This window comes from Arvicola amphibius, chromosome 3 (assembly GCF_903992535.2).
Source record: "Arvicola amphibius chromosome 3, mArvAmp1.2, whole genome shotgun sequence".
NCBI lineage: Eukaryota > Metazoa > Chordata > Mammalia > Rodentia > Cricetidae > Arvicola > Arvicola amphibius.
Genome location: NC_052049.1, coordinates 53585111 through 53608639, shown reverse-complemented (window position 1 = coordinate 53608639; position 23529 = coordinate 53585111). Strand labels below are relative to the sequence as shown.

At 48.8% G+C, this 23529-nt stretch overlaps 1 protein-coding gene across 3 annotated transcripts in view; it reads left to right on the top strand.

Moving 5' to 3' along the window:
• The window catches only part of Lhfpl2 (LHFPL tetraspan subfamily member 2), a 149314-nt gene that overhangs the window by 123357 nt on the left and 2428 nt on the right, over nt 1–23529 (top strand). For all 3 annotated transcript variants that reach the window (XM_038322552.1, XM_038322553.1, XM_038322554.1), the window contains one exon: nt 6423–7038. In XM_038322552.1, coding sequence (XP_038178480.1) covers nt 6627–7038 — 412 coding nt within the window. In that variant the 5' untranslated portion in view covers nt 6423–6626. The remainder of the gene's footprint in view (nt 1–6422; nt 7039–23529) is intronic.

Below are 23529 nucleotides of genomic sequence, written 5' to 3'. Positions count from 1 at the left end.
TACTTTGAAAAGTTCACCAACAGAAAAGCATCTCCGCCTTTGGTATTTCCAGTGTAAACTGCTTAGACTTTGTGCTCTGAAACCTGCATGGTATATCTTTTTCTGGGAGGTTCCTGAAGGACCACCGTGGCCAAGGGCGCTGTACATCTTCAGACCCTTGGAGACCAAAGCTGGAGTTGGGAACATCCTTACAGAGTTTTCCCTAAGTAGGATCATAACTCAGACTGGGTCATTCATCCTGTCCAGAGCTCTGACGTGGGGCCACCTCTTTTTGGCCCACTGATCTGCCCCTTTCTCGAGTTCTTTTTCTTTTTGTCATCCTTGGGCTGTGTCACAAAACTGGAGCCCGAGGGACCCTGGAATCTCAGTAGGATGTCGAACAAAACCACTTCTCACTAATAAGCTCAGAATCCTTTCCCCCCTCCTCAGCTAATAGTTTTGAATACTCCCTGTGCTCCAAGCATTGTGCTAATCCCATGGCAGGAGTGAGTAATAGCTGGCACTGTGGCTTGGGTGGTGTGCCGGTCATCATTTGTATGCCCACTTTGTGTTTCTTACTGCGGCTGTGGGGAGCAGAGTACTCTTCTATTCTGGGGCTGCGGGAACCAGCCTGTCTGAGACCCTAGCTTTTCATTGACAGAGCTGAGGTGGTCTCAAGCCTGTGTGCCACCCTGTGTCACAGGGTTTGCACGCCCTTCTGCCAGCCCAGTCACAGGGTCTGCATGCCCTTCTCCCAGTATGGTATTGCTTGCTGAGGGGCAGGAGTTGTGGGCAGAATGTCAGTGTCAGAGAGCAATGTCAAAGGACACCAAGTGTATCCTATTCTAATAGAGTCTCCAGCTGGCCTAGGGCCTCCAGACTGCTGCTCAGTTATGACCTTCCTGGTTGCAAGAAAACTTTTCTCCTATTTCCCCTTCCCAGGGAGATCTGGGCATCCCCCTCCCATTTTTACCTAGTCTCACTGGGTCTGTGGACTGTAATATAGTTATCCTTTGTTTTACAGCTAATATCCACGTAAGAGTGAGTATGTGCCGTGTTTGGTTTTCTCCATCTGGGTTACCTGGCTCAGGATGACTTTTTCTAGTTCCATCCATTTCCCCTACACATTTCCTGGTGTTGTTGTTTTTAACAGCTAAGTAATACTCCATTGTGTAAATGTACCTGGGCTTATAGGGGCTTTGAGAGACTGAATCGACAACTAGGGATCCTGCATAGGACTGACCTAGGCCCTCTGCATACACGCTACAGTTGCGTAGCTTGGTCTTCTTGTGGGACTAACAGTGGGAGCAGGGGTTGTCTCTGACTCTTGCTGGATTTTGGAAATCCTACTCCTCATACTGGGTCCCCTTGCTCAGCCTTAATACATGAGGGGGTGCTTAGTCTTACTGCATCTTGATATGCCATGTTTTGTTGATATCCATGGGAAGCCTGCCCTTTCCTGAACAAAAAGAGAGGAGTGGATTGGGGGGTGGGGACAAATGAGGTTGTAAGGGAGGGAATGGGAGGAAAGGAAGGAGGAGAAACTGTAGCCAAAAAATTCAAATATAAAAATTCAAATATAAAAAGTGAAAGCTTTTCTTGATTCAAGTATGTTCCCCAGGGAGGGGCCATTTGGGGTTTATCTTCCTTCCTAGGTCTGCAGGTTCTAAATTAAACTAAATTTGTATAGGTTATATATAAGACATGATTGTGTTATAAGAAGAGACAGAATTCATTGCTGAGAAGTGGCATTCCCTTCCAGCTTCATAGTGTCATTTTAGAATAGAGCTGTGGGGGCTGGAGAGATGGCTCAGAGGTTAAGAGCACTGGCTGCTCTTCCAAAGGTCCTGAGTTCAGTTCCCAGCAACCACATGGTGGCTCACAACCATCTGCAATGAGGTCTGGTGCCCTCTTCTGGCCTTCAGGCATATACACAGACAGAATATTGTATACTAAATAAATAACTTTAAAAAAAAAAAAAAAGAATAGAGCCGTAACAGTAGACTCCACCAGGGCACCCTCAAACCCGAGCCAGTCCCCCCCCCCCATATCTCTCTACAGATTCGGGTTCCATATCACCCTGGACACAATGCGTGAGTGTATGTCTGAGTGTGTGAGACACATGGATATGCATGAAGTTGTTCTGTCCTCCCAGAGAGTCAACGGAGTCAAAGGGCATCACCTCCAAAGGATGCTCACTGCCAGTGTTTCAGCGAGACTCCTGAGAGTGAGCGTCCCGTTTCTGTGAAGCAGACAGTAGAGAACAAGTTTAAGTGACAGGAAAGAGTCAAGTCCAGGTTGTTGGGCCTTCAGTAAGGTGACAGCCCCAATGGCTAAGGGGGGAAAGTGGGAGTGGGTGGGGGTCAGGGAGGAAAGACAGTCTGTGTCTAGAAACTAACTAAGTGCAATTCATGAGTGTTGGTCAGTCATGGCTTTAAGGGGGAAAAAGACTGAAAATGGAGCGGACTTGGTGAAGTATAGACAAGGCGTTGGCTATCGGTAGACTGTTCGCCTGGGTGGATTAAGTGTCTTATAGGTATGTGGAGAAATCGCCTTATTTTAGGAGGTGTGGGCTAAAGCATTTAGGGATGAAGTAGTAGGACATACCACTTGTAAATGGCTCAAAAAAAAAAAACCTTGTGTGTATGCTTTAGATCAGGAAAAGAATAAGTGGAACGTTCACAGCAAATGTCGAATCTCGGTGTTGGGTGCACAGATGGTCCTTGTTTATTCTTGCCGATGTATGCCTGTGTTCAACATTATTATCATAATAGAAAAGCAGGTGCCCCGGCCTCACCTCACTCTCCTGCCTGCCTCTTCTGCCAAGCTGGGAGTGTAGGAGGTGGTGCAGCACTGATTGACATCCCAGCTTCCCTCCACCTTCTGGGTGGAGATGAACTTTGTTCCAGGGTCTGTGTTCTGGTAATCTAAGAAAGCTGGCCAGCGGGCACCACCTCCTTCCGATTCTGTGTGCACTTTGTTCCCTTCTGACAACAGGAACTTGGGAAAAAGGAGAGCTGATATTCTAAGGTGCTCAGTCCAGCTCCACACATCTTTCCTGTACAGTTAGAGCTTGGTGAACACTAGACCCAGGATATAATGCCTGCCACTAGAAATTCCCCTAGCCCTCTATTTGGATGGTGGGATTATTGTCTCTTCCGGTGTCATCCCCCTGTTTTGTTCCCCATAGAGGCTTTTGTTATGGGTCATCATGACACTCCCATAGCACTGTTTTCTATAAGAGGTTGTCCAGGTGACCCACAATTATTGTGCCTGTGACAGTAAAGTCGGGTGTCCTAGGCAAGGAGATGTATTTAGTGGCTTTTTTTCCCAGGTAGGGAGCACGGGGACAGAAATGGCAGTTAACAGCAGAGAGGTGCTGAGCCTGGGGCCCCTGTGGTTAACAAAGATCTATATAATGAAGATCTATTTCCCCTTTGACAGGGAGGTTGTCTCAGCAGGTGGCTGCCTTTAGTGTATTTAGCCAAATGGGGACTTTTCACAGAACACAGCCTACTCAAGCCCCCTGCTGCGTTCCCAGTCATCCCTTGTCCTGCTCTCCTGACTCTGCTCTGAGCTGGCGAAGCTGCCTTGTTAGTCAGCCTAGACTATCAGGGCGGTTCACTGCTGCCTTTAGGAAGCTTGCTGGGTGCCTGCGTCTCATCCCACAGTTCAAAACAGAAGGGCGACCTCTCCTCAGCCATCCCCTCATGAGCAGGGGACCTTGTTTGGGAGGAGAGGAAGGGTTCGCTGGGTACGGATGGGGAAAGTGCTTTACTTTCTAAGCTTAAGCATGTGAACCCATAAATAATCCTGCATTGAAGTTGGCCTGGACTGTTTTACTCAGCCTTCAGGCCTGGAGCTTCACAGCCTTTCTCCCGCAGAGATCACAGCCTCATCGCACTCCTGACTCAGAGTGGGGCTTGTGGGCAGCGCAGCTGACACTCTGCATTGGCACTTTGGTACAAGCCACCCGAGAGCTCATGACAGAGCCCGCCCTGCGGTTCAACAAGGGGACAAATATATGCTGAAAAACCATTTTCAGTAAAAGAGGGACAAGGGTGGGAATGGGCTGGAAGTAGCAGCAAGCTGGTTTTTCAATCAGCAGGGGTGGGAGGGGTGTTCCAGAGGTCTGTCTACTTCTCTCAACAGGCTGGGCAGGTGCAGCCCCCCAGGGCCTCCAGGGAGTCCTGGCTCCTTTTCCAATTCTCATCCAGCATGATCGTTTTCATTATAAACAATCTCCTGTGAAACTCCCCGTTTCTCAGGCTTTTCTGTTTTGCAGTCTTTGGTGAGAAGGGCTTGGGAGTGACACCTGTGTTTGGGCTTCATGCTAATCTTTTCTCTCTAGCTCAGGCAGTGCAGAAGCACCACGTGAGATCAGCCCGCTTCCCAGGAAGCCCACCAGGCAGGCTTCAACAAGAGCCACGGCGCCAGCAGCTCCAAATGCCTTGTTCAGTTTTTTCGTCATCATGACTACTGGCTTACCGAGCGCCTCTGCTGGGTCAGCTCTCAACAGACCAGTGGCGTTGGAGAAAAGCGGGGGAGGGGAGTTGGTGTTTTCACAGGCTCCTGTCCATCCCTTGCAACCATCTCACGAGGGAGAGGCAGCCTTGCAGTCTCCATGTAGGCTGTCTTAGTCAGGGTCTCTATTGCTGCAACAAAACACCATGACCAAAAAGCAAGTTGGGGAGGAAAGGGTTTATTTGTCTTACACTTCAGCATTGCTGTTCATGCCTGAAGGAAGTCAGGACAGGAACTCAAACAGGGCAGCATCTGAGCTGATGCAGAAGCCATGGAGAGGAGCTATGTACTGGCTTGCTTCCCATGGCTTGCTCAGCCCACCATCTTACAAAACACAGGACCACCAGCCAAGGGATGGGACCACCTACCATGGACTGGGCCCTCCCCCACTGATCACTAAATGAGAAAATAAATGCCTTGCAGCTGGGTCTCACGGAGCAGTACCTCTGATGACTCCAGCCTGTGTCAAGCTGACACACAAAACCAGCCAGTGCCGCTGTGGATGGAGATACAAGGAGAAGTTACTCGTCCACATGGCCAGGCAGTGGTGGCGCTGGCTCTAGAGCCCAGGGATTCCAAAAGTGAAACACGCCACTTCTCCCTTCAAGCCCAGCCCAGCCTGGCAGTTCACACACATATGTCCTTCATATTGTGCAGACGGTGTCTTAGGAATAACATCCCATTTGACTACTGTGCTATGGTTTACATACTTCCCGTTCTGCAGGACGAGTACAGTTGCTGCTCTCTAGACTGTCAGCCAGCAAGCAGTATGCTGGTGTGTGGCATACCAACCGCCATTTTAAGCTTTGACAGTGGACTTTGTTATTTCCCTATTTCCCTCCCTCTCCCACAATTGCCTGCCTCACCCAAGCCCAGCTCTCAAGGGGCTCTTTGTAGTTGTCACGGCGTTGACATGACCTCGGTTAATGAGATGGAGTCATTCAGAGCAGGGCCATTTGCCCAGATGTCAGCTATGAACTGGGTGATCTTGGCTGACCTTGGCGAGGGGACACAGAACCAGGGCTGCAGACCTGCGGTGCCAGCTCTGGTGGAGGGTTCAAACTCTGAAGGAAGGTTGAGGCACTGGGGCAGAAGTCCTCCGGTAATGAAGTCATGTGTCCTCAGGAGCAAGAATGAGCTCTCTGTGATGTCAGAAACAATGAGCATGTTGAGTCCAAGACCTGGGGTGAATGGGACAGGGGATGAATTGGGACAATTCAAGAGATGCATTCTTCAAGGACCACTTTATGTTGTCAACAAGTGGACCCAGCTGTCATGGTGCCCAGTTAACGGTCATCAGAGCACCATTTGGGGTGATTTCTCTCAAGTCGTGACCTTTTTGAGGCTTTTGGAAGTTTTAACTAGCATCAAATAACTTTTCTAAAATAACGTGAAGAATGGATGGGAAATAAGTTTGGGCAGCACCGTCTTGTTTATTCTTTCTCCTGGGATCCTTTCCTTCAGCTAGGAACCAAATACTTTGCTGGTGTCTGATTTCCAGGTTGTTGAAGGTCTTTACTCTGCCGTTAAATAGCAAACCCTGTTGGTGTTTTAGAGAGTTCGGTTTATGAGATAGCACAGCAGTGGCCACTGCCTCACGAACTCTACAAGGGGCTTCCAGGGTATTGGCAAAGTTTCCTGCCGGCCATGCCTGCATCTATCTGTGATGTCTGGCTGCTGGGGCAGTGGCCCTGGTTGTGAGTGCCCTAGCAGCAGGTTGGTGGGAACCAGATGAAGTCCCCCACCACGCGCGACACTCAGTGTTGCCACAGAACGAGGAACAATGGCATGCAGAAAGTGCCGGGGCTGGGAGCTGAGCGCGGGAAGGTGGGCGGGAAGGTGGCGGGCGTCCCGGGTGGGGCCGCGCGGGGCGGGGCGGGGCCTGGCCAGCTGCTCACCCTCCTCCTCTCTGGACATAGGTGAGGCCGCTGGCCGCTAGGACTTCCCACTCCGTATGAATGCCGCCAGCCCCGGACCGGGACCTCACTGCTTCTGCCGCCTCGGACCGCGGGACTAAGCGACCCTTGCCGCGACTTACTTTCCGGGCCCCCTCGCATCTCACCACTGTCTTTCTGGATTGACCTCGTGGACTCCTGTCTCGCCTTCCCACCGTGAACATCAATATGTGTCATGTCATTGTCACCTGCCGCTCGATGCTCTGGACCCTCCTGAGTATCGTAGTGGCCTTTGCTGAGCTCGTCGCCTTCATGAGCGCAGACTGGCTGATCGGGAAAGCCAAGACTCGCGGCGCCGGCGCTGAGCCGGCAGGCACTGACTCGGAGCCCTACTACCTGGGCATTCTTTGCATCCGCACGCCGGGCATGCAGCAAGTCCCTCGGGACACACTTTGCGGGACCTACGCCAAGAGCTTCGGGGAGATCGCCAGCGGTTTCTGGCAAGCCACTGCTATTTTCCTAGCCATGGGGATCTTCATTCTCTCCGTGGTGGCCTTGGTGTCCGTCTTCACAATATGCGTGCAAAGCATCATGAAGAAAAGCATTTTCAACGTCTGCGGGCTCCTGCAGGGAATTGCAGGTGAGTGCTGGGTGAGAGGAGGAGCCTGAGCTCAGAACTCCTGGCACGGGTTGCCCGCCTCTGCTGAAGAGGGCTGGTGGCCAGGGTCCCTTTCCCCTCCCGGGAGTCACTCAGCAGTACCAGACTTGCAATCTGGCATTGCACGCCACTCCTCCTTGCATGTTTCCTCTGGGTCTGAGTTATTGAGTTTTGTTTGAGTAACTGTTCCTACTCTGCTTTTCTCATTAAATTAAATCTGTGCGTGGTGGGGGTGGGACATGTCTGAAGGGTTTGCTCAGAGCTAGTTTGTCTCAGCTGTAGCAAGAAGTCTCGGTTGAACAGGAGCTAGTTAGTCTCAGCTGTAGCAAGAATTCTCTGCGAACAGGGAAAGATATTGTCTCGGTTCCCTGTTTAGTTAGAGACAGAGACCTTGCCCTCCCACCCTGGTGAGTTCAGCTTTGGGCCAGGAGGACTCCAGCCGGGAGTGGACTGGCATCAGCTGCTCTGTACTTAATGATGTTTCCACTTAAATTGTCTCCTGGAGTCTGACAGAATGTTCTATGCAGTCAGAGCTTAAGATGCAAGCTAACTTCCATTTTTTTTCCTGGGCATTTCTCACAAATGAGCTTGGTGGAAATGGGTGGAAAGTCTTAAGTTCTTGACAGTGATGTTTAAGGGGAGACAGCAAGAAAAGGCCTGTGGACCCTGGCTTCTCCAAAAGGGTTGGAAGGTGGAGCCTGACCCAAGACTGCAGTCCTTAGCAGGGGCTGGGGGAATTGCCTCTGTGTGGAATTAGAAAGCATCCCCCAGAGGAGGGGCATCATTCACATTTTAAACAAGGTACTGTTCTTTCAGCCATGGTGGGAGGGGCAGGAGTCTACCATAGCCCTATTGAAGAGAACAGGTGGTTCCCTCTCCGCTCTGCACAAGCAGGGCCTGGGCCCTTCATCTGTGGAGACCAGCTGAGCCCTGGAGCCAGGGATGTGGCAGACCCTATGTGAACTGCTCCACTCAGCCTCAGAGCAAACTCTTGAGTTCAGCCTGGCTGCTTCCAAATAAACAGATCAAATGACAGGGCTCTTTCCAAACAACTGATAAGATAACATTTTCTGTTCCTCTGTTGTGATTAAGGACATGGGCAATGGGCTAAGAGATGACAGAACCTTTTCTCAGCCTGGGCTGCCTCTAGACAGTCTTCGGGCACTTTATCTGATAGGATCGGCTGTGCCGTGAATGACCAGGTAGAGGTAGACACAGAATCTGCCGGAACAAGCTTCTGTCTCCTAGCTTTGCTACTGACTAGGAGATCCACTGTTGGGCAGAGGACTACCTCTATGCTAAGTGAGAAGATAGAACGTGACATCCCCTTAGTGTGTGTTTGTTTTAATCTAAGGGTTCTAATTCCGCGAAGCCCTTTGTCCGTTAGATTCCTATCTGAAATCTGAAGTCTGTCCTTGGTGTTTCAACCTCGCAGAAACGTTTTAGGCAGAGAGTTTGGGTCCTTTTCTTTCCAGCTTTCTTCTCCTCAGATATAACGCCTCAGGTATCTATCTAAAACGTGTGAAGTAGTACCAGAGGGTTTTAAAAAGTTAAACTTCGCTTGAACCCAGGATTCATTCATCCTCTTGAAGAGCCCTGGTTAGCCAGAAAGGAGGGATTGACATTCTGACCAGGTCTGATAGACCTTCCATGCTTTCATCCCTTGCTTGTGGGCTTGTTAGTAAGCTGGCTTGAGAGACTCATGATGTGTCCTCCTCGGAGTGCTCTTCCCATGAGAAACTCACAGAAATTTCTATGTTCTGGCAAAAAAAGAAAAACAAGTGGCCACTTACAGCATGGGGTGAGACATTTGGGCTCCAACGTGTCTTGTAGTTTTGGGGTGCAAAGCAGAGGCATCCTTTATCTTCCGGTCTTGAAGTCTGTTCCCGTGCAGCTTGCTTTGTTTCTGTGTTTCTGTTTCTGTTTCACTTTCTTGAACATATGGGAATCCTCTGTCTCAGCTTCTAGATGTTGATATTACAGGCATGGGTTATCTGGTAAAAACCCAGTCATTCCAGTAAGCTCCACCCCTGAGGATGAGTTAACCTAACAAATCTTCTTATGCCCTCGGGTGCTGTTTCTCACAACTTGCAAGAAAACATTTTTTTGCAGAGTTAAGTGTGTATTCACACAGGTGAATTTTTATGACCTCTCTCCCTGCATAAACCATCGGAGAAGAGTTAAGGAGGAAGTACACCTCATGGGCCAGCCTGCTGAGCTTCTATTTTTTTAAAAAATATTTATTTATTATGTATACAATAGTCTGTGTGTATGCCTGCAGGCCAGAAGACGGCACCAGACCCCATTACAGATGGTTGTGAGCCACCATGTGGTTGCTGGGAATTGAACTCAGGACCTTTGGAAGAGCAGGCAATGCTCTTAACCTCTGAGCCATCTCTCCAGCCCGCTGAATTTTCTGTACACCCCAGTGACTTGGGCACATTTAAGAAATGTTGAGGTTACTCACGGTCTTCAACTGGCAAGAGGCAGAGGGCTTTCCTGCCTAGCCCTCTACTCTCTGAGGCCACAGGCTTGAAGTGATGGTCTAGAATACAGAAACGGTGGGCTTCTTTGTCCATAACCAGGCTTACGGTGCACAATGGTGAGATAATGATAGATATGGATGAGTTAGTCTTCTCAGTTCTCACATCTGCTAGAGGGGCTCAGTGAGCGCCTCCTCCTAGGACGGAGGTCCACACTGGTGTGAAGATACTGGCTGTCATTTACAGCAGCTTAGGAACCAGAGAATGGCTGCCCGGAGGCGGTCCTCTGCTGCGCCCCCTTGTGGTCTCTTACAGTGAAGCAAATGGGCAGCAAGGAAGCTAGTGGAAAGGTAGTTCTTACCCTGTGGCAAAGTGACACTTTAAAAAGTGACTGACCAGACATGAAACTATGAGACTACATAAGCATATGCCCTTACATATACCTAATTTTAAAAATAAATAGTCCACGGGCTTATATAGAGATACAAACCGTGAACTGGATGTGGTGGTTTATGTCTGTAATCTGAGCCCTTGGGGGAGGGAGGCAGAAGGATGGACCATAAGTCCAGCCTGGGCTACATATCAAGACCCTCTCTCGGAACAAACCATATCTTTAAAATACTGATGTTTTGGCTTTAGAGCTATGCGCGGAAGAACTACCTCCGTAGAAACTGCTACTGGTTACTTTAAAAGCAACAACTGCAGTTAACTGGAAATGTAGGGTTTGATTCAAGGCCGGACCTAACGGCAGCCAGGAAGCTGGTCATTCCTGCCCTCACATAGCCGAGTGGTCCCTGGAGTGAGGATTTACCTCAGGGCTGTGAATCACCGCAGGTTTAGCCGACTTTGCTACGGTTTGTAAACAGGTGCAACCATAGCGCGTAGCTCAAGGTTGTTTGAGGATTAAATTAGACAGCAAGTTAGCAAGACAGTAAGTTAGCAAGACAGTAAGTTAGCATGATGTTGGCATTTAGGAAATCATGGTGGCTCTATGGCGACTATGAAAGAGTCGCTGTTTTCTTGTCAAGTTTTAGAAAGTTTTTGTGTTTCTAAGAATTGCTGCGTTCTAAGGAACAGGGAATCTTTTAAAAGCCATTGGAATTGGCTTTATTGTCCTCAAGTCCTGTATTTTCTGCATGATACTGCTCTCTGGTCCCTTAATTGCTACCTGGGATGAGGTTGTGGGGCACCAGCGCAAAGCCGAGCTTAGGCCTGGACCGTTAGAGCTTTCCTTAGACCCCCAGTTCTCAGAAACGGAGGAGCGCAGATCCCCATCTTCTTCTCACCCGCGTGTACGCTTCCCTCTGCGCTCTTCCTGGAGGCAGCGCCCACATTCGCGGCTGACTGCAGGTGGCTGCTCAGACTCCCCCGCAGCAGAGACTTCAGACTAGCCTGCACTAGAGGAGAGCGTGGCCGGGACTTGGCAGAGCCAGCAGCACACATGGGTTCAGATTCCCTCTGGGACTCATTACAAAAGCTGGGTACCCAGCCAGCAGGCCTGGCCTTTGCCAGCTGTCTTCCTTAGGTTGTGACCTGGATGTAATCCACAGTGAAACTGTAGAACGTAAAGATCCAGGTTTTCCATGACAGCATCAAACGCTTTGTTTTTGGAAATGCATGGAGGGTGAACGTTGAAGTCCGTGGGATCCCCAGTGACTCAGGCTTGGGACAGACGCCATTCAAATGAGCTCAGGACTTGGCGCAGCTGTGCTGGCAGGGACCGGTCCACTGAGATTTGCCATGAGGGTTGCTGGGCCTGTCTGTCTGCTGTAGTCCAGTCCTTCCTCACAGGCCTCTCTCCATCTTTTGGCTCTCAGATTCTCCGCTCCTCCAGCCCTTTGTCAGTCTGTGTGATCTAGGCCTCTCAGGACATCCTCGGGCGAGCGGTGAGCGTTCCCACTGTTCTGACCAGAGAGACTCCTGTGGGCTGGCCTCCGCCTCTGCCGTCTGCAGTGGAGGGTGTAGTCATGTAGCCTTGGCCATGAAGGGCCTGCTATGCATGGTTCTCCTTCCTTAAAGGTGAACGGGATGGCAGAGAGGGAGGGAGGACTGGGAACATGAAAATCAGTAAAAATGTGAGGACATGGGACTGGTACGGGCGACACTGCCTTTGTCATGCGTCTGAGTGTGAGCGGCGAAGGGGTGTGTGCAACACCAGCTGCCATCCAGGCTTTGTAGTCACCAGCATGACCGGGTGTAGAGCAATCTCCCATTGCAAGCCAGGCGGCCTTCTTTCATGAACCCCAGTGTGAGTGGCGCTATGAATGGAAGGTCAGACACCCCGAATTCCATCCACCTTTGCCCCTCCAGAACCAGGGTCTGGGAGGGATAAGTGGGTGTGAGATACCTGGTGGCTGCCGCTGGGACTGGTTTCCTTTTCCTCCACAGAGGAAACTCTAGCAGCGCATCAAGATGGAGCCCTAGGTCCTGGGAGCAGACTCAGGCAAAAGCAGCAAGGGCTCTAACCACTGACCCTCTCCAGCCCCATGCAGGCTTAGCTGGGATTGTCCCAGCAGGTGGTCTGTTTTTCATGACTGATGAGTAATTTGTTGATTAAATACTCTGTACAGTTCTCCTGGTTACCTGCGCACAGCTGACAAGCAGGTTCTCCTCCCATCGCTGGGAAGGAATAATATGTGACCCCAGTGTGTGAGCTGCCTTTCTCCAGCTCTGAGGGGAAGCTGCTGCTGCTAAGTCCACGCTGGAAAAGCTCAGGGGAGAGACCCCACCTTTCTTCACATCTCCACATGCTCCAGGGGCATCAGATAACTCTTCATTAGTTTTCAGTAATTACAACAGCAACTTCCTCTGGGGCCTCCCTGTGCTCTGATTGTCATCCAGACAATTCCATTTAGGTTGCTGCGTCCTCCCGTCCCACCCTGACACTAGGGAGTATTTGCCTTGCCAGTTACTCTACCATGGGAGTGCTGCAGTAGACAGAGCCAGCCTACTGGATACCTCTGGGAGATGGAGGGAGCATTAGTCACAAGCCCTCTTATTACGTCTGAAGAATCACCCAGTTCCTCCTTTCCTCTCCTCCCCTTGTCACTACTATTAATCACATAGCAAGTTGACAGGCAGACAGTACTGTCCCACAAAGGCTGACGGCCCAACTGTACTGGTCACCTCGGACTCAGGCCCTGCTCCAGCCTGTGAGGCTGCTACTGAACATCCAAACCAGACCCTGGCCTGCCTTATCTATAAACTCCCAAAAGTTTTCAAGAGCAATACAGCTATAGGGAGCTTGCGGCTAGATGGCGAGAAGACAGAAAATCAAAAGCAACCTCCTTCCCTCTTATCTTATAAACGCCTGGGCTCCTCGGGTGTCCCCTCTTACACAGTTCCTCAGCTTTCCTCCACAGCAGTCCTCTGAAGAACTCTAGACTGCTCCCTGGGAACAAATACCAGCGTACTCAGCTAAGAACTGCCAGTCCAGAGCAAACCAGAAAGCTGAGGCCAGTGTAGTAAGTTCCTAGACACAGATATGGTCATTTTCAAGAATACCCTTTTATTTTCAAATTATGTTCTTTGCCCTTTTTATGCCATTTCCAGTGTCCTCATTTGAGCAAAATAAATTCTTTGGCCTCCCGCTAGTTGGCTGTCCATTTGCTCATAACTTTATTCAAAGCTTTTGCCTCTGAATTTTAAAAACCTGCATGTCTACCTTCTCTTCCCAAAGCAAAATGGAGGCAGTCTGCTCAAGGCCTTGCCCTGGTGGCTGACGATCTTTACTGAAGAATGTTCCAAAGGCACTGCCCCTGAGATGCCCACGGGCCACTCCTGTGTCCGTGGGAGGGCGAATCTCCGTGGCCAATTCAATGGCCTGGGAGCCAGCTGTGATCAGTTGTGGTGAGCCTTCGTCAGTCTCTATAATGCCCACCCTGGAACTGGCACAGGAAAATGTCCCCACCTTACAACAGATGTTGACCCAAAGATAGCGTTTGGGGGCTGCTGGATGACTCGGGGCTGTTGGCATGTAAGATAACGCGAGAAAAAGAAAATTAAAACGGGGAAGCATACAGGTAGATGATAGCCAGCACGGAGTGCTCTAACACCAACGTGCGTGAAATAGATGGTCCCTAAGTCACTAAACATGATCTTCCTCTGCAGTAGTATACACACACACACACACACACACACCACACACACACACACACACACACACACACACACACACACACGCACGCAGGCACACACGCACGCACACACCTGTGCATCGTACTGCCCTCAGGCTGCTGAGCAGAGGTGACCTTTTGCCCTTGCCTGGCCCCTCTGGGGAGTCTTTCTGACCCCACGTTTGTGCTCTTCCTAGGGACCTCCTCCCCTGCCCGTTCTTATCCCATCATCTTTCTGCCCTGTCATTTCCCGCACAGCCTTCTCCCCATCCTGCCCCCCTCTGAGTGTCCACAGCGAGAAGGCTTCTGAGTTTTGCGGTTAACGTGAGACTAGCCTCTAGATAACCGAAAATCAGTTCCATTTAACCAGCTGCCTTTTTCCGTGTGCCTCACAACAAAGGATTTCCGTACACAAGACAGAGGCCAGCCAGTGGTTTGGCCTTGACACAGGCTTCCTTTTGACCCACACTGCCTACCCCTCGGGCTCATGTTATCGACTGGAAAAGTCTTCCTCTAACTATTTCAAGACCTCTGCAGGACGGCTTCGTGGAACAGTGCCGCGAAATCTTATCATTCCAGTGTTCATCCTTTCAGCCAGCAAATGCTCACCAAGCATAGATTACACATCAGATACTCTGTCAGGCCACGGGGACACGAAATAAGTTGCAGGCAGTTCTCACCCACATGGGATTGGTACTCAAGCTGTTGGAGACAGGAAATGAACAACATAACTATGCAGGATGCTGAAGGTGATGCTGAAGGTGGTGGCTCTAATGGGCCAAACCAAAGTAGGCTTGGTCAAGAAGTCCAGAGTTCTCTGGAGTAGTTAGGAGAAACTGCGTAGGTCAGATGGCTCATCAGGTGGGAGTCACTAAGGAAATAAGGCCAGCTAATGCCTTGAAGAGGAAAAAAAATGACCAGAAAGTAATTTAGAAAGCGCTCCAGGCGATAAGGAAGGTCAGCAGGTATTCTTGAGAGACCAACTGTTCCTGAAACCGATGTCTGAGTGACAAGGAGATGAGTCAAAAGTGACACCAAGGTTTCTGCGTGGAGCAGGCATGAGAACTGAACTCCAGAATGTATGGGAGAAGTTGTCAGATTTGAACCTAAATGCCCCTGGACCAAAGAATGGATAAGGAAAATGTGGTACACAGTGGAGTACTATACAGCAGAAAAAAATAATGACATCTTGAATTTTGCAGAAAAATGGATGGAGCTAGAAAACATCATTTAGAGTGAGGTAACCCAGACCCAGAAAGACAGTTCTCACATGTACTCACTCATAAGTGGTTTTTAAACATAAAGCAAAGAAAACCAGCCTACAATTCACAATCCCAGAGAACCAGACAGCAATGCGGACCCTAAGAGAGACATACATAGATCTAATCTACATGGGAAGTAGAAAAAGACAAGATCTCCTGAGTAAATTGGGAGCATGGGAACCTTGAAAGAGGGTTGAAGGGGAGGGGAGAGGCAGGGAGGGAAGCAGAGAAAAATGTAGAGCTCAATAAAATCAATAAAAAAAAAAAGAGTTCAGGTTTGGTCAGTAGTCTCGGGTTCCTTATCAGACGTCCACACCTGCGCTTGGATGTGCAGAGCTGCTGCCCAGACGTGAAGGCAGGAGCTTGGACAGTATGTAGAGCCCCCGGACCATATGGATTTCAGCTTGGGGATCTGGGGAAGGCCTGGAAGGAAGCATAGGGTCCTGGAATAGAAAAGCCAGAGCAGCTTCTGGCATGGCGGACACCATCCCATGCCCCAAATTCTGGGTGGGGATTGCAGTCCTGTCTTGGTTTGCTCTGTAATCAGTACGGACAGCACTTGTTGAATTTGGTGGTTGAAGGAAACACCGCTCCCAGGCTTAGGACAACTTCTAAACTGTGTTTCAGAACGGAATGGGTTTCTGGAGGGCAGTCACTCCTTTGTGACTTGACTCGTGCTTGATGGTCATATAGGGTGAGGGACCAGAGAAAAGGTCCTCTGCGGTTGTGTGGTAGTAAGCAGAGCTGAATCAACATGGACCAGGCCTGACGCTTACTTTAGGTCTTCAGTCCAGATCTCTGAGCCACAAACTAGATCAGAAGACACCCCACGGAGTGGATCCCCACAAAGCCCCTGTGTTTCTTCAGAGGCATAGGAAAGGAAATGGCTATTTGATGGTGTTAGATGATCTGCTGTGTTTCAAACAGTTGATGTCTACTTCAGAGCCTGAAATATCATGAACTCTTGACCACGGCTACTCAGTGTTAACCATGACGTACCCAGCAGATTTATTTATGATGGAAACCAAATCATGGTGACTCATTAGGACACTGAGTCAGTCAACAACTATTAAGAGCATGTGTCACATGTGTGGAAGACAGGGAAACTTCTACAGGGAATGAAACCTTTATGTACTCAGGCAGCTCAGAGGCCCACACCAAGGAACTGCGCGCTCTCCAGAGCGGAGAGCGATGACTTACAGTTGGTAACTCGGCAGACAGCAGTTGAATGAATGAAAGCAACAGTGTGACAGAAGACTGTATGGAGCCATAGGACCACATGAATGTCGGCATGGGGATGTCGGGAAGGTCCACAGGGCAGTAGAGAAGAAAGAAGTAATCCCAACAGAAGTGGTGACATCTGGACTTAGATGACAGGGACATTTCTAGGCAGATGTTGAGTGCCTTGTTTGGGGAAATGGTAGCCTGCGTGTTCTGATCCAGTTCTTGAGTATCTCTAGCCCTGAGGTGCTGAGAGACTATGAAACTCATACCTGCCACAAACGCACACACATAAGCTCACATACCACACCATGGCCCGCAACAATGTGCCAGCGCAAGGACAAGCCCACAGTGTGTACTCGGTGGCATCCCTTCCTACCTTCTCTGGAGACTTAGTCAGTGTAGTCAGTGTCTAGTGTTCAGGGTAGGGTAGGGCCACCTCTGAGGAGCAGGGACTGTCGCATGGAGAGTCAGTGTGCACAGACAGACATTCCACAGGGGCAGGACTGCGGTCAGGCTGGGAGACAGCACCTGTGTAAGTAGTGGGGGATCCACAAAGAGAGGCTGGGTGGGGGCTCTTTGACCTGCCAATGGAGAAGCGGTGTGGTATCATGTGACTGGCTGGAAGGGAGGTGTCAAAAAGGCAAAGGAGAGGCTGTAAGATGGCCACCAGGCCTCCCCTTCTTCCAGTGGCTCCATACTCGGGTTCACAGAGCCTGAGTGAGCATCCTCAGACTCAGGGCAACTGTGCTCCTCCTAGGCAACAGTGTCCAGTCTTCCCACAGTCAAGTACAGGAAAGGCTGAAACCTGTTTCCTTCCCACCCAAGGGGTGTGTCTGAAATTTACTGTTTAGTTCTAGGCAGACACACGGAAGTTTCCTAGGACACGACTCTGCAGCTGGTCTTCTCTCAGCCAGTGCTGGCTGGTGGTGAGGAATGAAGGGGCGTGGTTGATCGGCAGTTATGATTCACCAGACTAGCTTTAATATATATAATTCAGTTTTAATAAAGGAAAGGAAAGGGAACTTACAGACCCAAGGTTCCAGCGAGGAGCGCAGGAAAACAAAGAGCAGCCCACATGATTTTATAAGTAAATATTAGCCTATGGGGGACATGCCTTACAAACAAGGTGATTGGCTAGGCTTCCCCTTCAGAGGAACAGGACTATGAGTTACGCTTCTGGTGTGTTTCATTTAATTTTAGCATCTTCTATACCTTGGGCTGGGTTAAGGCACAGTTGGTACTTTCATGATGCTCATACTCTAATTGAGTTAAACCCAGAAAAAACTGCCAAGAAGATGGGACTAGAACAGCTGAGGGTATAGTGGAAGTCGGGGTCACACTGGGGTAGTGGCCAACGAGGGCAGCCACAGTGAGGTCTTTAAGACTCTGTCTCCAGCCTGAGGTGGCATCTGAGTAGCTGTCCAAAAAACTCCCTATCCCTTTCTGTGCAGTTTTATTGCCTCTGAGCCATGCACTGTGGTGACCAATGGGCCCTCCATCTTCCAACCCCCTTGTCCCATTGACTGGGAAGCTGTTAGCAAGAAAGGAGACAGGATGAGGATTCCTTTAGTTATGATGGAAAATGGAAGTTTCTAGGACACTGTCCTGTTAGGTCTAGCCACAGCACAGGTCCCCAGCAGGTTAGAGCTTTCTGTGCTGGGTCCCCGGTCTTCAGCTGCTATCCATAGTCGTTCTCCCTGTCATTTCTTCCTGATCTTGCCACAACCCAGCCAGGTACCACGTTGAGGTTCTAGTCAGAAGAAACAAGTGACCTATTTCCATTGCACTCCACGACAGCTCCAAGCATGCTGTGACTAAAGACATTTGCTGGGGTCCAGGGACCCCTGCCACAGCAGGTGCTCCCATCCTGAAGACAGTGGAAACCCAGGGCTCTGCTAACCACACCGGCTCTTCTGGGGAACAGCCAAGTGTGGCATTCATGTAAAGGGGCCACCACCAGAAGCACCAAATTTTCTGGATTTTTTTAGGGCCTTACATAGACACAGAAAAATGACATTTGTGTTTTTGTTTTTCAGTTCTTTTTGAGACAGGGTTTGTCTGTGTAACAGTCCTGGCTGTCCTAGAACTTTTTTTTAAAAAAAAAAATTTATGATTTATTTATCTTTATTTTATGTGCATTGGTGTGAAGGTGTCAGATCCCCTGTAACTGGATTTTCAGACAGTTGTGAGCTGCCATGTGGGTGCTGGGAATTGAACCCAGGTCCTCTGGAAGAGCAGTCAGTGCTCTTAACCACTGAGCCATTTCTCCAGCCCCCCTGGAATGCTCTTTGTAGGCCAGCCTGGTCTCAAATTCAGAGAGATCTCCCTGCCTCTGCCTCCTGAGTGCTGGGATTAAAGGTGTGTGCCACCATGCCTGGCTGACAACTGGGATTTTAAAAGCTGTGCATGAGAGAGAGAGAGAGAGAGAGAGAGAGAGAGAGAGAGAGAGAGAGAGAGAGAGAGAGAGAGAGAGAGAGGAAGAGAGAATATGTGTATGTGTTAGGAGTTATCTTAAGGACCATTGTCCCTCAGGCAGGCCTAATTCTTCTGTTTTCATGGTACTGGCCATGCTAACGATGGTTCTGCTGAGTAAAGGCCCACCAGCAGGGCCGAGTGGACAGAGTGGTCCCTTACACTGGCATGCTGAGAAGCCCCACGACCCAGCCAGGTACCAGGCCTCTCTGAGCTGCTGTCTGAGGCTGGCAGCAGAGGTGGTAGCCGCTGCTGCGCATGTCATGTGCTTCCTGTGGATACGCCACAGCCCACTCTCCATCATCCTCCTGTGGAGACTCTTTCCTGGTCCTGTATCCCAGCTGAGGCTTTGATAGGATCGAGCCTGACACCCTTCTGTGATAAGGGTGTCCCTGCAGCCTTATTTGTAAATTAAGTCAGTAGCAGCCACAAGGTTCTTAAATGGTCTGTAGTGCGCTAAGGAACGGAAAGACATATTTCCTGGCTGGGTTTGGCAGGCTGCAAAAGGGCCTTTGATGCTATTAAAAGAAAAATATCCTGTTTTTTTTTAAAAATAAGATTTATTACTTATTATGTATAGTATTCTAACTGCATGTATGCCTGCATGCCAGAAGAAGGTGTCAGATCTCATTATAGATGACTGTGAGCCACCATGTGGTTGCTGGGAATTGAACTCAGGACCTCTGGAAGAGCAGCCAGTGCTCTTAACCTCTGTGCCATCTCTCCAGTCCAGAAAGATGCCTTTTAAAACTCTTTTCCTAACAGGATCCCATCAGCCACATGAAGATAATTGTATGCTTTCCAGTGAGGCTGAGCCTAGACCAGGGTCCCGAATGAAATGTGCTTCTCTGTGCGGGAGAGCAGGCATTGTGTAGGGCCCTCTCCTGGAGCCTCAGACACCATTCCTCCTGGAGAGAACTGTGCACCAGCACACAGGCCGTAAAAGGCTCAGCAGTGGTGTGTAGCTTCAGCACAACCCTTAGGACCTGGAGGGAGGAAACTATCAAGATATTCTTGGTGTGTGGGGAGGTTCCCTAAAGAACACAGAGGTTGCTGTGGAATTAGCTGGGGTGTCTTAGTGGCCTTGGAAGCATTCAAGAACTAGGTAAGCGATGTCGGATCTCCTCGCCAAGCAAAGCTCTATTCAGATGGAGGCTGTCCTTTCAAAGGCTCAGCTCTAGCCCTGAGCAGGATCGCTCTTCTCCCCCATTATTATAACTTCTGAAGCCCAGCAGTTAGAGTGTGCTGCACGATTAATAAAAATGTGGAGCCAGAAACTGGGGTTCAGCCTGAAGGTCAGAAAAGCAAAACAGCCAGCCACTGACTCTTTACCTCTACCTCAGTCTGAAATGGTGATCCTGCTTCCAAAGAGTCTCAGAATGAGACTGAGAGGGGTCTCCCCCATCTTATCTTCCTCCCTGTGCTGGGATTAAAGGTGTGCACTAACGCCCGGTTTCTATGGCAAACCAGTGTGTACTACCGGTGTGTGTCACCCCACCGCTGCCTGTTTCTGTAAGGCTGATCAGTGGGGCTGTTTTACTCTCTGATCTTCAGGCAAGCTTATTTATTAAAAATACAAATGAAACGATGAAACGCCACTGCAGAGGTTACTTTTTTAAAAGAGATTTATTATTAATTATGTATGTACACAGCATCTTGCCTGCATGTATCCCTGTAAGCCAGAAGAGGGCACCAGATCTCATTATAGATGGTTGTGAGCCACCATGGTGGTTGCTGGGAATTGAACTCAGGACCTCTGGAAAAACAGTCAGTGCTCTTACACCTCTGAGCCATCTCTCAGCCCCCAGAGGTGACCTTTTTATGAAAGGTCCTCCAGCTGTGCTTGTCTGTATTTGGAGAACTCTGCTGATGGCTTTTACCCTGGCATCCAGCTCTTGGTCTTTTTTTTTTCCCATTTATTTGATGTGGACATCTTCCCTCAAATAGCGGCTTTGTTAGAACACTTCATCCACGTGTATCATACTTGGCCACACCCCCCCCCAAACTACTTTGTTCACCTCCACTCTATTAGGTAGCCCTGCTGGCTTGGAACTCATGGAACCACCTACCCTTCCCTCGAGTGCTGAAATTAAAGGTGTGTGCCACCGTGTCCTGCCTCCTTTCCCCAAACTGTTCCTACCTTTATGTTCATGTCATTTGTGGGTATATTCAATTTTAATCTATGATCCCATGTGGGAAAGATGGGATATTGTGTATTTCTGAATCCGGTTTATTCACTTTATATTTTGATCTTCAGTTCAAGCCATTTTCCTGCAAATGACACAATTCCACTCTTCTTTGTACACACATCATTTTTTTGTATCCGTTCATTTGATGCCCTCAAACCTGGCTATAGGGAAGAGCGTCACTGGAAACTTGGGTGCACACGTATCTGTGCTGGTTAGAATGGGGTGAGTGGGTCATATGTATTGTTTACAGTTCTTTGGCAAAACCTGCGCCACCAATTTCATGTCTGCACTCTCCATTCCTAGTGAGAATCTCCCCCTCTCCCCAGCCCTACCCAGCATTTGCTGCTTTCTTAAAGACAACTCTGAGTTGAGATAGAATCTCAAAGTATACTTTTGATTGCACTTTCCCGCGTTCTGAGCGTTGAACCCTGTCTTGTCTCCTTTGTGTGTGGGGAAGTGCACATGCGCAGGTGTTGCAAAAGCTGGAGAAGGACACTGGGGGACCTGTTCTATCACTCTGTAGCTCAGGGTGTCTCACTGAACCTGGATCTAGGCTGGCGGCCAGCCAAACCCAGTGGTCTCCTCTGTCTCTGCCCCCAAAAGTGCTGGGGTGACAAGGGCACTGAAGCAAGCCACACTTGACTTTAAATGGGTGCTGGCACCCCAACTTGGTCCTCCTGCTTAAGCCGCAAGAGCGCCTTCTTACTCAGTCTCTTCCAGCCCCTTTTTTTGAGACCTCATTTGCCTCCATTTATTGATTACACATCTTTCATCTTTTTATCTATGAGCTGGATCAAATCTTCTGTCCAATGAATAATAGGCAAGAAATTCTTTCCCATCTGCAGGGCAGGCTTCGTCCTTTGCTGTGTTAAAAGCTTTTTAATTGCAAATAGTCCTATTAATCAGTTCTTGCTGTGGAGTTCTCAGAAAGTCTGGACTTGCACCTCTATCGTGAAAGCGTTCCCTTCTGGTTTCAGGCCCTACGTTAAGGTCTATGGTCCACTTTGAAGGACTTTTGGACCGGGTGAGATGAGAGAGATTGCACTTTTATTCCTTTGCATGTGGGGTGTCCAGTTTCCAACCACATTTGTTGAAGAGAACTTTTCTCCTGTGTTTTTTGGCACCTTTGTTGAAAATCGAGTAGCTGTAGCATGGGTTTATTCTGTGTCCTCTACTCTGGGCTCTGACATGCTGTTAAGTGTGTTAGTCCAGCCCTGCAGTGTAGTGGAAGGTGGGTGCCATGTCTCCTGCACTGCCCCGCAGTGTGGTGGAAGGTTGGTGCCTGTGGGTGTCTCCAGCCTTGCCTGTCCTCTTGTGAGTGCTTTGGTTAGCTGGTAGTCATCTGTGTGCATTCATTTGAATGAGAGGATTATTTTCCCTCACTCCATGAAGACAGACTTGGGAATCTGGATGGAATTCAAGCATTTATCAGTTCTGAGAATTTTCTGGTAGTGGGTTAGGGTGTTAGTAGGGATTGTGTCTTTGCAAACAGGACGGCTTTAATTTCTTCTTCCTTTTCTATTTAGTACCTCACCCCATTTACTATGCTTGCTAGAAGTATGTTATATCTAGACCTATTGAAGTTTAGCACGAAGGGGATGTTAAAGTTGTCAGCGGTCTTTGCCATCAGTTTGAGATGCTATAGATCTTTGTCCCTATATCTTACTTATGTATTATTGTTTTACATTTGTTGAACTATCCTCACAGCCGTGGATTAAACCAAGATGACCATGCTGTTGATGTCTTGGGATCTGCCAATTGTGTTGATAACTTTTACATCTATGTCCAGTCAAAGAGTTGGTCCTGTGGCTTTCATTTACTGTGCCTATCCTCATATCTGGTTATGGAATCAGAGTGAGCCTGGCTTGTAAAAATGAAATGGTAATATAATCTTTCCCTTTGTAATTACGGAAGTTTGAAGATCATTTCAAACTTTAGGTACTAGTAGTTAGGATTTAGCAAATAGCAAGCGTAGTAAATAGGGGAATTCCCTCCAAAGTTTGGAAATAGCGATAAGGCCTGCTACAATTTTATCAATATTGCGCTTGAAGTCTCAGAACAATAAGGCAAGAGGAAGAAATATGAGGGCGGGGGTGGGGGAGTACAAAGAAAAGGAAGAATTACAGCCGTCCTGTTTGCAAAGGCACAATCCTATGCTAATCCTCTAACCTGCTACCAGGAAACTCTCAGAACCGATAAATGCTTGAATTCCATCCAGATTCCAAAGGCTTTCTTCGTGGAGTGATTAAAAAAAAATCCTCTATAGTTATAGTTAAATGTGTTAGTTCATCTATAGATATCTAGTAGAAACCAGCAGTGAATTCATATAGTCTGTGTTGCCCTTCTTTGTTGGGAGATTTTTACTCTCGTTGCTCACTAGAGATCTCTTTGCTTATATCCTCTTGATGTATCCATTTCTTCTAGATTTCCAATCTCCTAATGACCCTTCAATTTCTCTGGTTGTTATTTTTTTCTTTCAGTTTGGCTTAAGGGTTGATCAGTCTGTTTTTATTAATGAAGTACTGTTAACAGACTAAAATCAGACCCACCTTCTGGGTTTCAGATTAGTGCATTTTATTCATTTGTATTTTATGTACAATGGTGTTTGGCCAGCATGTATATCTATGAAGGTGCCGGATCCCCTGGAATTGGAGTTATAGACAGTTGTGAGCTGCCATGTGGGTGCTGGGAATTGAACTTAGGTCCTTTGGAAGAGCAGTCAGTTACC